Source organism: Ostrinia furnacalis, unplaced genomic scaffold, assembly GCF_004193835.3.
Source record: "Ostrinia furnacalis isolate ACB-3 unplaced genomic scaffold, ASM419383v2 OfSCF0661, whole genome shotgun sequence".
Taxonomy (NCBI): domain Eukaryota; kingdom Metazoa; phylum Arthropoda; class Insecta; order Lepidoptera; family Crambidae; genus Ostrinia; species Ostrinia furnacalis.
In genome coordinates, this window is record NW_021130900.1 from 32,186 (window position 1) to 47,822 (window position 15,637).

Here is a 15,637-nt window from a genome sequence, read left to right on the forward strand (position 1 = left end):
ACAAACCGGATTTTGTTTGCGGGTTTATACGGTGTGTATGAAATCCTGTTTTACCTTGATATGTAATATTTACTGCTGATAATTATTTTTTTATATTCAACTGCATTATTTTGTTCTTGAGTGGACCACGACCCGGATGACGTAGCGTGGGCAGGCCTCCCACTACTATGTGGACCGACGATCTGGTCACGGTAATACTATCTATACAGTATTCCAACTCGGCCATATTTTTGAAATAAATGTCAACAGTCGCGCGGTACGTCACAGTATGACAACATGCGATAGGGCTGCCCACCTACAGTACCTAGTTTAATTACATCTGCCTACTTAGAATTTCTATCTAGTTTTGTGATTGTATTTTTTTAATTAGTTAGTTAGACAAACAAAATACTTTGTGAATTGAATAGGTTAAAAATGTGTTTTGTTTTGTGATTCATCATCATCATCATCATTTCAGCCATAGGACGTCCACTGCTGAACATAGGCCTCCCCCAATGCTTTCCATGTTGATCGATTGGTAGCGGCCTGCGTCCTGGTTTGTGATTAGTAGATTTAATTTATTTAAAACTACTTAAATAATTTTGAAACTTTAATAATCGTAATGATCTGTTACGTTAAAGATGGTCAAATACAATATAATTTTTCATTTCAAATTAAACTGACTGAAAATGACAATTTGACTAGTTTTTGACCAATTTGACCGAAAATGACGGTCAGTCAAATTCAATCAGTTTTGTCATTTTTAACACTTGGCCACCGACGTCCATTCGGCACATTCGCGACACCCCCGACTTTTGCATACCGAGCGCATACCGAGATTTGAATTTCGAAAGAAAGTTCTCGTTTCGTCTGTTTATGGGTCATTCCATAAAAATCTGTATATTTTCGACGTCATTTTGTCCGTAACTTTTTTAAGATGCTTTTGAATACTTTATTAGTGTAAATTATTGTTTATTAATTAATTATGTTATGTCTAAAATGGCCAGTCACTTTATGCTTTATTTTAGGAGAAATTGTAATTTTCAATTTTTTCATACTACATTACTCCTATATGACTTCTAATAAAGTATAAAACTTATAACCTTAACATTCATAGATAAGTTAATACACATAATGTAGTTGTTTTGTTATTATCACTATATAAAAAACATCATTCCCTAACTAGTAATTTAGTCCCAAGTGCCGTTGAGAGCTAGGGCCTGACGCTCTAGGGACTGACGATTTGGAGTAAAACTTAACACAAATGCAGATTAACTTTATATTATAAGATGCTTAATACGATGTGCCGAAAATAGCCAAAAAACCACACGTAAATACTATTAAATTATATACAATTTCCTATTATAATCAATAAAGCTACTCAACTAGGGACTGACGAAGTGACTGGATTAACACATGTTTCGGTAACAACTGGCACGTTTGCAGTAATTCAAAAAACGGCTATCGCAAAGCCAGTATGGTCTGAGGATAACTTCGTATCGTACTTTAAACTCAACTAAATGTCATTCACTCTAAATACATATTAAAGCGCAAAATTATAAAATCAGTGCGTGGCGAGGGAATGACGCTAAAAACTGTAGACTCTTTTTCAACTAAAGAAAATCAAATTATTGTTTATTGAAACCGCAAAATATTAATAGAATTTGGTGTAATATACATTTAAATAGATTATTCGTTAATTAAAACAAAGGATAAAGTTGATGTTTTTATAAATGTGGGTCCCAAAACACAAACTTTTGGAGTACGGACATACCTACGGAATGACGTTTTGGGTCATTCAAAAGGAATTTAAGATGTTTTAAAAATAGTTTCAAAAAATATAAATGGGTGATGAATAAAGCACATTGCGAGCTGTTATTTAACAATTTTGGAATAAAATATTAACAAATATTTCATGTGAAATGTGGCGCGGACTAAGAGTTGACATATTTTTGTGGAATGACCCTTATATGAAGTTACAATACTGTATGATATTATTACCGTGATCTGGTGAAGGTCGCGGGAGGTGCCTGGATGCGAGCGGCGCAGGACCGGTCTTTGCGGAAATCCTTGGAGGGGGCCTTTGTCCAGCAGTGGACGTCTTTCGGCTGAAACGAACGATTATTTTGATTTAAAAAGTATTTATTATATTCTTATGTATTAAAATAAACTAGTTTTAATCTGTACACTAGTATCTTTGTAATTTTAAGAAAGAGCTGGGCCTCCTAATAGGTATATGTTAAAAGAAGACCCCAGCCACTTTTAATGAAATGTGTTAAACGATACAGAATAAAAGATTTTTCATGTTCTTTCCAAAGAATTTGGAATTACTCGTATTTGAAAGTTGAAATAATTAGGCGATTTTGGAGCTACATGTAAGATTTGGGTATTGGTACTGGCTAGCTACCACCATCTTACTTAAGTCTGTCGCCATAACAACAATGTTAAAAGCATTGTTGTGTTCCGGCAGTTAAAGGTAAGATAGCCAGTTCCTCCGTGGTTTAGGATTCCGGGTGAAGCTCGCTTCCACCTTCGGCCTGATCATCACTTACCATCAGGTGAGATACAGGCCAAGAGCTTCCTCGTTTTAAGCACATTACATTTAGTTAGACTGTTAGTGGAACCGCAACGTAAGTTACAATTTCATTAGGACTCAAATTAAACCCTTAGAATGTTGCGTCATCCTTAAGAAAAAAGTTCAAAGTACTATCTACCAATAAATTGATGAATGAGTCTATACTATCTATTCGGCCTTTCAAACCGGTCATAATTTTCTTTTCAATGCATACCCGAATTAATTTGATTGAGAATATAAAGGTACTAAGTACGTAATTCATTGGAGCCAGTGACCCATGAAAATTGAGAGCCTCTTTAAGGGTCCGCAGAAAGAATCTATATTATTATTCTCGTATAAAATTCTATCTATGTATACTGTGTCAATAGGTTGTCTGTCGCTTACAGTATAATTAATTTTTCTCTCTTGTGTTATTTTTTGTTTTACATCATTCTCTTTTGTAGCATTGTTAAGAAGTTGGACAGTTTTTAGTCATTTACATGTAAACATTTTAAATTGACTAACGCCCGTATTCACAAACGATGCTTGCTTAAGTGAAGTAGCAAATCGAACGCACAGTGTTGAATAGAGCTCTGTGATTAGTTGGGTCACCCTGTGCACAGTAGATAAATCAAACAGTACGGAAGCTTCATACAAATGCTCGAAATCAGACTCACGCACACAGACGCACGCTTTACACGAGCTCTAAGCGAACCTCGCAGTCCATCCGTCGCGAGTGTCGCGCGCGTTGTGTTTTTAATAATAATTTTATTGCATGCACGTTCCGCTGTATTTTTAAAAAACATGCCACGAGTGTATTGCGCGTAGTATACGGCTGCTTGAACTCGGCATCTTCAAAACCAGAACTTTCATTTTTTAAACTTCGTAATAATTCTGAATTGTAAAAATGATTAAATATTACTTTTTAAATAAAGTGCTTGCATCTGATTTTGTAATAGTTCTTTTTAAATTACGTAAATACGCTTTTTAACAATTTATGTGTTCTATTTGATAAGAGTAATTTGCTCCGCGCGCTTTTGAACTAAGTGATGAACTGTATTTAAAATGAGGCAATAGCTATGTGAAAGTAAGTATCCGGTATTTTATTTATGAGAATAGAATATCTTCTACCGGCCTCTAATAGTACTCTTAATAAATTTATTCGATTATGTATTCGATCATTATAGAACCTAATTAACGTTTTATTTTTTTGTTAACTACTTAGTCAATTAATTTATTCCATTAGGTATTTGATAATTAAAGAACCTAAATAAACGTTTGAATAAATAAGTAAGTCAGAACCTAATTAATTTTATAAAGATTAAGAGTGTCAACCCTAACACTCAGTTGAAGTGTAGGTATATAACTCGCCGAAAGGGCTAAGTTTCCGTACTGCTTTAGCTCATATATCTACTGTGCCCTGTGCGTCCACGCGCACTGTGAAACCTTAAAGTAATGTTTGTGAATACGGGCGTAGAATTATTTATAGTGAAGTCACTTAAACAAACAGTTTACTGAACCTTCCGATGATCGAAATCATTTATTATTTATGACATGCGCGAGGCGAGCACCTGTTGACACGTGTCACTTCAAAAATATTCATATGAAAAATGACGATGTAACGTACGCTTTTCTTCACATTATGATAATAAATTCCCCCTTAGTAATAAAAGGTTAGGTACATTGATCACCAGTTTTATATGTCATTTCCACACTAAGGCTGGGTTGCACCATCTTACTTTAACTTTGACAAACGTCAAAAATCTGGCAAACTCCATACAAAAAACACCGGTTATCGTTAAAGTTACGGTCAAAGATAGGTGGTGCAACTCAGCCTTAATGTCAATTCAAAGAAGGTGTTCAACGCGCATTTAACTTTTATTAGTAATGTAGTAGATGTAGTTAATTGAAATCTTTTTAGAAAACTATCACCTCGAGGAAAACCTGAACTTAGCACTCTTTTGTCTTCTAAACAAATACATGTAGTCTGTATTTATTTCTTTCACAATTATGGGTTTATTGCAGAGGTTAAGAAATAAGCTAAGTACTTAACTGAGGAAGCGGATTCTAATCTCCGCACAATACAAACATTTGTGTGTATAAAAGGAAATCAGATTGTATAATCTGTACCTAGGCACATAAAAAGAAATAGGTATCAGACTAAATTAACCCGTTATCGTACATAAAAAGGAGTACCAAACTATATTAACTCATTAATCCTTCAAGATCCGCGAATCTAGACACAATAGATAATCAATTGTTATGACATTAATTAATGCCGTCTGGGACTCAAGCGGTTAACAACACCTGCACTATTGGATGGCTTAGTTTCGGACCAAAGGACGTAGCAGACTTATCAACCCGGAAAGGGATCGTAGCCGTATTAACTCGACGCGGTCCGTATTCTTTGTATGAAACTCCGTACTGCAACGCACTTATCCGCACCGTAACGTAAACGCCTCGTCTCGCGGAGTCGCGGTTGATAGCGCGGCGGAAGGCGTGTGCTATGACCTCATTGGTGCTTGCAGAATTAAATTCTTACCTGTAATTTCAACATGCAATTCTCAGCTCTAACTCTTGCATTATAACCTGAATTAATCTCACCCATCATACTGAAATCTGAAAGGAACTTCATCAGCTATTCCATCCGCCATCTTGCGTTATAAAATATCGCTATCTCTCCAAGCAGGCTCCTAGAGTTTACGAGTGTATTAGCAATTGAAATGAAGATAGCTGGCGAGGATCAGGCGGAACGGTAAAAATTGGCTGCAATCACACCGATGGGGTATTGTTTGGATTTTTTTAACATTAAATTAAACAAATGACTCCATTTAATCATTCTTAGAAAGAAATAAATGTTTAAGCTTGCTCTTGCTTCTTTAGAATTGGGTTTGTGTTACAGTCCTTATAAACATTTTTTATGCGAGCGGGAATCTATCTAAATATAACTCAAAGGTGACTAACTGACTGATTGACTAACTGGTGACTGACTGACATAGTGATCTATCAATGCACAGCCCAAACCACTGGACGGATCGGGCTAAAATTTGGCATGCAGGTAGATGTTATGACGTATGCATCCGCTAAGAAAGGATTTTACGAAACTACCCTCTAAGAGGTGGATCCACGCGTACGACGTCGCGGGTGGCCGCTAGTTTATAAAATGAAACTGGGGGAGGCCTTTGTCCAGCAGTTTACGTCATTTAGCTGAAACGAAAGAACGATAAAATGAAATAATTCGTAATGTTTTACCAAGCACATTCCGTGAAAGGTTTTTTGTTTTATTATTCTAGTAAATTAGTAACTTATAACTTAATGTTGACAGATCTCAAGCTGAACAAATTGTTTTGTTAAATTACTGATAAAATAACTCATGAAAGAAATCAAACAACAAAGAGATTTCCCTTGACAAAACTTGTAGTCGAATTAATATCTGATACAAAACCGGTTTTACTTTCAAATAGGTATTTTATCCATTTCCCTTTAATGGGTCGTAATTACGCGGGGTCCGTAAAACACAGGGGTCCCTTAGGAAATCTCCGAGTAGAGAAAATTAAGCCAACAGTCAATATTTGTATAAATAAATTGGAGGTAATAACCGTAAAGTCGATAAGTTGCGAAAATGAGGGTAACAAAATTAAATGGGTAAGAAGTGTTTATTTATTTAGGTCCGAAGTGTTTATTTATTTAGGCCAGAAAAAAGAAACACTCCTACTTTTATGAGACAATTTTATATACGTTCTAATGTAGGTATATACTTTTTGCACGCCACTTAGAGCGCTTTCACATTAGGGCGTTAGAAGCGCGACAGCAGTGCGGCAGCAGCATTTTTAGAATGTGAAGGCATGCATCCGCTGTCACATAGTATGAACTTTTCGGCAGCGCGACTGTCGCGCGTTTGTCGCGCTGCTAAATCGCCTAAATGTGAAAGCGATCTTTAACCTACTCGTACCTTTTATCTTTTAGTCCAGTGCTAAAAAAGTAACTGACTCTATGAAGTCACTACTAATCTATGAAGTCACATTACTCATAAGTACAGAACCTACAAGTACGGGCCATTACTGAAAACTTTAAAAGCTGATCCCTACTATACCGAAGCCTAAAGCATCAGTCAGTATAGACTTAAGGATTTCTTAAAGCAAACAGTTTCAACTTTATTGATGTATGAACTTTTGTATTTTCAATACATTTTTTGGTGATTTTAGTGGTTTATTACCAAGACGGTGTGACGTACGGCCCATCTTTATCCTCTGACTTGAAAACTTCAAAGAATGGTATGAATGGAACCGATCCCGTTTCATTCGAAGATTATTTTCGCTTCGAATAACTCCTAGCATACCTGATTCAGCCTTCTTTTATTCATTACGCCGGTTTTCTTACTTAAAATGTATGAAAACATTTCTCACGGAAGATAATTTGGACGTCAGAATTTTATAACCATAAAGTATTGTTCTTGGTTTTATGGGTTTTATTTTCGCTGGTTTTGTCCAACTCTGGTCCCTGGGTGAAAAGGTGTTAGTTAGTTTTAAGAAGTTAAATACCGAGTCATGATTTATTTAATGTCAGTCATTGTTTATTCAAAGTAGATCATTAGATTATGGATTAGACCGTAACATTTTGTGCTTGTTAGAATCATCATCATCGTCATTTCAGCCACAGGACGTCTACTGCTGAACATAGGCCTACTCTAATGATTTGGATATCTTTTTTTTTGATTGACAGATTGAATGATAGCGGTCTGTACTTATCTAGCGCCTTCCTGCTACCTTTATGAGGTCGTCTATCCACTTTATAGATGGACAGGCTACTTTTAGGATCGGTGATCGAGGATTTTGCGACTGTAACGATGCAATATCGCGATGCTGACTTCACGACTTCATGTGATTTGGCGACTGCTGTCGCTGTATAGAACCTTTGAAAAGCGATTTAGTCGCTGCGCGTTGTGATTTTAAGTGTGTGGTCGCTGAATGCTTCTAAAAAGCGACTAAATTGATGCCGGGGATGCTATAAAAAGCATGTGTGCTGTGGCTCTTATGCTTCAACCACACCAACGCGTCAGATCGCCATCGCCGGCGCGATCATAGGCCAATGACAGATCGCGTGAACTGTCATGGGTCGCGCGACCTGTCATAGGCGAATGATCGCGCCGTCAGCGATCTGCACACGTTGGTGTGGTTTTAGCTTTACAGATACTTGTCTACAGGCTAAATTAATATAAAATGAGTTTCTTTGTGAACTAATTAGAACTAATTAGAACAACAGTACGGTGTTAGGGATGTATTGTGTAAATCCCTCTAATCTTAAAACACGTGTATCATATTATATTACACAATTATTAAAAGCTATACGAAACCGTATAAGTGAACCAATTCTTCTTTTATTGTTCGGGTTTTCCAACGGTGGTGTTAGAATTGTTGTGCCATAATTGACATCTTCCGGGGCTAGGACAAAATCTTATCGAAGATTTTAGACGACAAACAGATTGGTTTATCACGAAAAAATTATAAAATAGCGCGATAAAATTTTATCGCGGTGCGCATCCTAGGCCTACTGATGTACTCGAGATTTACGCATAAAATAAGTGCACGGTGGTCTTAAAAAAGGAACGAATACTAGGACTTTATGATGTTTATACTTAGGAAACAGAGTTTCATTGATGAATCTCTAGTTTATCTGGTGAAGGTCAGGGAATCATGAGAAGCACCTGAATGCGGGCAGCGCAGGCCCGGTCCTTGTGGAAATCCTTGGAGGAGGTTTTTTTCTAGCAGTGGATCTCATTTATCTAAAACCAACGAATGAATCTATTGCTTTCTCCGAACCTCAAAATGTCATCTTGGCCCTAATTTTCATACCCATAAGGACGCTTATGTTGTACGCTACTTTGTCCTTTAGTTCAGTAAGCCGGCCCTACGTCCTTTGACTCACCTGAGGGTTTGCGGACTTACGCCCGTGCATATTTTAACTGTATACATAATTAATCTTTCCGTCAATGTGGGTTAGTCGGATTTTGGATTACCACGCCAAAAATATGTAAGGGGGAATATGGTAAATTAAGGGTAAGAGTCCTCAAACACTAGCCTATATTATACCATGTTATTTTGAATATTTTATCGGCTGGTCTTAAGATCCAAAAATCATTAAAAAAATAACTAGCTGTCGTTCGGTTCATACGTGATTGGGCTATGTATATTCATATTGATAGTATAATTCACACTAGAGAAAGAAATAAAGCTAATAATACAAAAGCATTTTTATGTGCATTTCGTATGTTCTCTTCAAGTATTCTTAAAGTACAAGAAGCCAGAATGAAATATTGCTTGGAAAATGTATTCACGTGCCATCATCATCCTGATCGTACCAACTTTATGGAATGTTCGCTACTTCCCCAATTTTATAGCTTACCGCCTGCGCGTATAAATATTGCGTTAAAAATATTGATACTGTAAATAGGCCAGTAGAATTAAACACAAAAATTGATTAAATCGGAAATAATTCCTACAAAAGATTTTTTTGCTTTAACGGCTTCATTGGTTGCCCATTAAGACTCTCCTAAGTTTTCGACTTCGACGGAGTTGTGCTTAAGTGGTGGGGGCCCCCGAAAGCGGCGTTTTTTCGGTTTTCCGGTTATACCGCGTAAAGGACTTACCCTATCGAAAAGTGGTCTTCATGACGGTTAAAGGGCACTTAATCCTGCATTGAATAAGACCAAATTCATATGTTTTGGACAAACCGTTCTCGCGCTAAAGTTCGGCAAAGTAGAAAATATACGTATAATTAATGACCCTCTCCACGTCCAATGGCTTGTTACCCACATGCTTCCAAGCCTTGTAAAGGGTCGCCTTAATCAGTGTAACCCTAACAAGGCTCACGAGTTTGATTCGCTTATCCTTGTTCGTCCCAGCCGTTCCTTAACTGCGGTTGCTGCACCTCTTCCTGACACTCTCCTGAACGACTCTGTGTTACCTAATGTGGCTGCCTCTCTTCCTTGTACCCTCCTGTACGATTGCATTGCTTAGCTATATGCCTGGTCCAAGGTTCGACGCCACAAAATCAACTTTGTACGCGTGAAAATAGTTTAAATACTATTTTCCGTGCTTGCAACATTTTTCTTTACTGCTTCGCCTCTATTAGTCGTAGAGTGATTGTATATATCCTATAGCCTTCCTCAATGTATGAGCTATTCAACACAAAAATAATGATTTCAATCAAACTAGTAATTCTTAAGATTAGCGCGTTCAAACAAACAAACAAAAAACTCTTCAGCGTTTTAATATGAACTTGTTGTTGTTGATTTTTGGCGTCGAACCTTAGACCAGGCATACGGCTAGGCAACGTAGTCATGCAGGAGGATACAAGGAAGAGGGGCAGCCACAGTAGGTAACACAGAGTCGTTCAGGTGAGTGCCAGGAAGAGGTGCAGCAACCGCAGTTAAGGAACGGCTGGGACGAACAAGGATAGGCGCATCAAGCTCGTAAGCCTTGATAGGGTTACACTGGTTGAGGTGGCCCTTTTCAAGACTTGGAAGCCTGTGGGTAACAAACCATTGGACGTGGAGAGGGTCTATATATAGTAAAATTTTTGTCTGTCTGTCTGTCTGTCCGTCTGTATGTTCCTTATAGAAACAAAAACTACTAGACGGATTTTAACGAAACTTGGTACAATTATTCTTCATACTCCTGGGCAGGTTATAGTATACTTAGGAATTCCCACGGGAACAGGAATTAGCGGGAAACTCCTTTTGTATGAAAAATCTAAACCGCTTAAGTTAGACGCTTGAAATTTGGCATGTAGGTACCTTAGTAAACTTAATGCTTACTTACAACAAGGAATTACGAAATACCCAAGGGAACGGGAATTCGCGGGAAAATCCTTTTGTATGAAAAATCTAAACCGCTTAAGTTAGACGCTTGAAATTTGGCAAATAGGTACTTTAGTAAACTTAAAGCTTAGTTACAACAGGATATTGCAAAATTCCCACGGGAACGGGAGTTAGCGGGAAAAAACATTTTTATGAAAAAATCTAAACCGCGTAAGATAGATGAAGGGGGTAAAACGGGATCCACGCGTACGAAGTCGCGGGCGGCCGCTAGTTATAAAATAAAACAAGAGATTCGTTGTCCTCTGAATTCAGATTATTACCAAGTTTATTTCTATGTAAAATGTTACCATTCTTTTAATTAGTTTAAACAACAATAGGTACATTTTCCCTAAACCTACTCAATAACATTGCCAGAGGGCAAAAGTAATTAATTTTTGAACAATAAATTGTCAAGGAAAAGAAGGAAAACCGACTCGATTTAAATGGAAATTAGTCTAAAATTGCCAAGGTATGTGGACAGAATGAAACCTTACATTTTATACAGTTAGTAATTATTTTACTCCCTTACTGATTAAAGTTCATGAGTTGAACTAGTATAAAGTGAAGTTTTTGGACCTGCCACTAAAATGAAAAAATTAAATTTCAGATCGAGTTTCCCTCAGTGGAAAAGCGAATGACAGATGTCCAACACAGAAAAACACAGTAATAGAGGCCATCATTGTACTTTTATCTTGGCTATATGTATAAGGGCGTAGCACACTTATCAACCCGGAAACGGATCGTAACCGTATCAACTCGAGGCTGTGGCTGTGAGTATTCTTTGTATGAAACTCCATACTGCAACGCACATTCTGCACCTCTCCTCGCGGTTGACAGCGCGCGAAAGGCGATGACAGCTCGCAAAAGGCGATACAGTGTTGATCCCTTTCCGAGTTGATAAGTCTGCTATGACCTTTAGTGCGCATACACCACTAGCTCATTTAGTTTTTACGGCCTATAAAGTGAAGCGTTCACTTAGCACGGAAGATTTTATCGGGCCACCTCATAAGTATGTATGTAGGTACTCGTACTTTGCCGTAAATAGGTGTACGACTATCTAAATCTTGTCTACACACGCCAACTTTGTAGAGGCTTTCAGTAGTTTCATCAATACAATTTTATATAAATACTAGCTGTGCCCGCGACTTTGTACGCGTGAAAATTTTTTGAATAACATTTCCCGTTTTTTCTAACATTTCTATTTACTGCGCCGCCCCTATTGGGTACGTTAATTTGAAGTCTTCCTCGATAAATGGGCTATTCAACACAATATTTTTATAGTCGGCCGTTTGGTGTAGTGGTTCAGAACGTGCTTCTATGCCAAGAGGTCCCGGGTTCGATTCCCGGCCGGGCAGAAATTGAAATGATAAATTTTAATTTCTGTGACGGGTCTGGGTGTTACTATGTATAATACGAGGGGCGGCTGAAAAGTTTTGAGCCTAAGGTATTAAAAATGCCGATAGAAAAGTATAAAAAATATATTTTTCTATTTAATCTCCCTCTACTACAACGGACTTCTTACATTTGTGTAAAAGATCTTTTAACCTACTGAAAAAAAAAATCGCAATCTTTGCCTTCGAAATGAGCCTTTAACGCCGCCTTTATTTCTTTGTCGCTCAAAAATCTTCGTTCCTGGAGGTCTTTTTTCCAATTTGAGAATTAGACAAAATAGCTAAGGATTCGGACTAAACTGTGTGGTGGGTGATTAATTTCTTGAGATCCAGTTTTACCCGGGGTAAGCCTTGCAACATGCGTGGTGTGCGCGGGCGAATTGTCTTGCAATAACAGATTTCCTTCGCCAGTTTGCCGCTTAATATTTCAACAACTACTTGACGCACTCTTATCAACAGTACAGCATAATAATTCCCGTTTACTGTAGTTTTTTTAAGTAGGTAGTCAATGATTAAAATTCCTCCACAATCCCAAAAATAATGGCTGTGAGCTTGGGTGTCGATCGCTCCACTTAGAATTTCCGCGGCGGCGTTTTCCCTTTTGAATCCATTACATTGACTCTTATTTTGACTCTAGATCGTATTGCCGGATCTATTAGTTATCAATAGTGACAATGTGAGAAAAAAAATTGTTAGGATTATGGCCAAAGATGTCCTAAAACTCCTGCGAAGTTGTTACTCGACGCTGGTTGTCGAGCGGCGTGAGCATTTTTGGCACCCATCGCGTGCACCCCTATTTCATGTGCAAATGAGTATGAAAAATATCACCTATACGTTTCTTGCTAATGCCTATGGCTTCAGCTATCTGCCACAGCTTAATCGCTGATCTCTAAAGCAAGATTCTTTAAATTTTCATTATTTTATGCGTTAATGGCGAAATCTGGCCGCCCTGACTTGCGGTCATCTTTTAGCGACTCCCTGCCATGCTTGAACTATCGGATCCAATCTTTCATGATGGCAAATGAAGGCCCAGACTCCCCATAAACTGTAGACATATCTTCAAATGTTACCGTCAGCGTTTTGTTCCTCTTTTTGAGGAATTTTATGACAACTGTGTACTTCAATTTCGTACATTGCGAGGATGACTGAGACATGATGATGTTTACGGATTAATTACTAAAAGCATGATGACGCTAATGAAATGAAACTTTGTACATATACTAAGGAGATTATTGGTAAAATAATTAAATTTAGCGCGAGTCAATAATAACACTTGAAGATACTTAGGCTCAAAACTTTTCAGCCGCCCCTCGTATGTATAAGAGAATAAATCCTCTTTAGTTGTTTTTTTAATTAGGCAGAGAGCAGAGCTACTTTTCTTTTTCATGTTGACATGTGACATGTGACATCTGACATGGTGTTATTAAAGTGAAAATTTTATTATTTTAGAAGATGAAAATGTACCAATCTTAGAAATCTATGATAAGGACTTGCCGATAAACATATATACAGACATTGAAGTAATATTACTACGTATAGAACAGACATCGCGAACAAAATATGTACAGTGCGGGGTGCGGGGCGGGAATTTGACGGACAGCTGTCAGTCAAATCCATGACTATCAAATTTCATAATTTATGGCGATAAAATCTGCACCAGAAAATGTCGTACTTCATTGATAGGATTGCACGAATAGTGACGTTCCTGCGGTCGCCTCATCATAGACATTGTGAATCGATTGTGAAAATAAACAAATCGGCTAAATTGTGTTAAATTTTCATGGTGCTCAATAGCAAAAAGGTTCAGCTACTTACATTATTTTATTTTATTATATTGTGCGTTTCCTGTAATGTAATCTAAGCTCCCCTCCCTTAGACTAAAATTAGCCCTCCTAGACAAGTGACAAAACGTAGCAGTTGAAACATTCGAAATCACTTCGCTCTGCCGTTTTTTGGTGTTAGTTACTTCACTCTGTGATGCGATTTTAAAATTACAACTGGCGATTCCGAATTCACAACTGAGGGGAGTGAGGCTAATCGTGTTACTTGTGCTACAAGTGCGTATGGGCTTCATACTGATGCTTAAGCCATTAATTATTTTTCTTCCCGATTAAAATCTAATGTAATCGATAATCGCCTTGAGAATCGTTAACTGGTATTTTCTAATTCGATAAAAAAATTACCCATCTCTAGTTTAAAACTGTCATCCAACAGCGCACGAAATATTATGAGTTATAGATAATGATACCATTACAGAGGCGACACTTCGTTTACGTTTAGTTTCTGCCTATTGAATTGGATACTGTAAGGAAACATCGTCATCATCATTTTAGCTACTGGACGTCCACTGCTGAACAAAGGCCTCCTCTAATGATTTCCACATCGCCCAGTTGATAGTGGCCTGCACCCAGCGTCTTCCTGCTATCTTCAGTCAGTCCATCTTGAGATTTTAGAAAAATTCCCACTCGTCACGGTAGGAACAAAGCTAGGGATGACCCACGCCTTCACTCCAGAACCAATAAAATAACTGAAAGTCANCCATTTGAAATTGTGTCAATAGACACGATAGGAGGATTTGGAGGGTCTCGATCAACGAAAAGATACTTACACCTGTTAGTGGATCACTTTACTAGATACGCGTATATAGTGACTTCGAAGACACAGAGCGCAAGAGACTTTATAAAGCTGATAAATAACGTTCCTTATTGTAATGAAATTGGCATGGTTCTTACAGACCAATATCCTGGAATCAACTCGAAGGAATTTAAGGATTTTTTAAGTGGAAAGTCAATTACGCTGCTTTTCACCGCAGTTAATTCGCCGTTTTCAAATGGACTTAACGAAAGGCTGAACCAAACACTAGTAAATAAAATAAGATGCAAGATTAATGAGAAACCAAATACAACAGCATGGACAACAATTGCTCATAACTGTGTGAGTAAATATAATGATACTGAACATACAGTTACTGGCTTTGCGCCGAGATACCTGCTGGATGGTACAGATGTCTCGTTCCTACCAAATGAACTGAAATCAGGAAAAAAGACAGATGATTGGGTAAAGGACAGAAAAATTGCATTTGAAAGATCAATTTTATCACATGAATATAATAAGAGAGTGATGGACAGAGATAGAAAACATTTTAATTTTAATAAAGGTGATATGGTATATGTTGAAAATGGACATAAATTAAACAGGAAAAAATTGGATGAGCTAAGGATTGGACCGTTTAAAATTGAGGAAAAAATATCACAATCAATATACAAGATTAATACAGGTCATAAGAAGTTGGAGTCAAATCTTTTCCATATCACAAAGCTCATTCCTATTGCTACACAGGACGATGATGTGAATTGTTTATCCCTAACGTGAATGTGTGGTTACTTAGTGAAAATTTTCATGGGAAAATTTTCCTACCTAGGGGGGGAGATATAAGAGAATAAATCCTCTTTAGTTGTTTTTTTAATTAGGCAGAGAGCAGAGCTACTTTTCTTTTTCATGTTGACATGTGACATGTGACATCTGACATGGTGTTATTAAAGTGAAAATTTTATTATTTTAGAAGATGAAAATGTATAATAATTTTAAAGGAATCGACAAGCTGATGAATTAACTTTAAATGTCGTTTCTCTGTTGTGATTCGTAAACAATTTCTGTGTGAATAGATGATAGAATATTGTTGAAAATATCACTACTTTACAAGAGCAACACATTGTTTCATTTTGCCGATCCTAGATAATGAATGAATAGACTAATAGTCTTATATATGTATTAAAAAAAATAAGTAAATAAGTAGTATATCAGCAGTGGACGTCTTTCGGCTGAAACGAACGAACGAAGTAGTATATCCGTTAA

At 37.3% G+C, this 15,637-nt stretch overlaps 1 protein-coding gene across 1 annotated transcript; it reads left to right on the forward strand.

Moving 5' to 3' along the window:
• Positions 1 to 6,155: 6,155 nt before the first annotated feature.
• LOC114366688 (uncharacterized) lies at positions 6,156 to 15,314 on the forward strand. Its single transcript, XM_028323632.1, has 3 exons — positions 6,156 to 6,161; positions 14,352 to 14,394; positions 14,517 to 15,314. The coding sequence occupies exons 1-3, from the start codon at positions 6,156 to 6,158 to the stop codon at positions 15,152 to 15,154; spliced, it is 687 nt and encodes a 228-aa protein (XP_028179433.1). The 3' UTR covers positions 15,155 to 15,314.
• Positions 15,315 to 15,637: the final 323 nt, after the last annotated feature.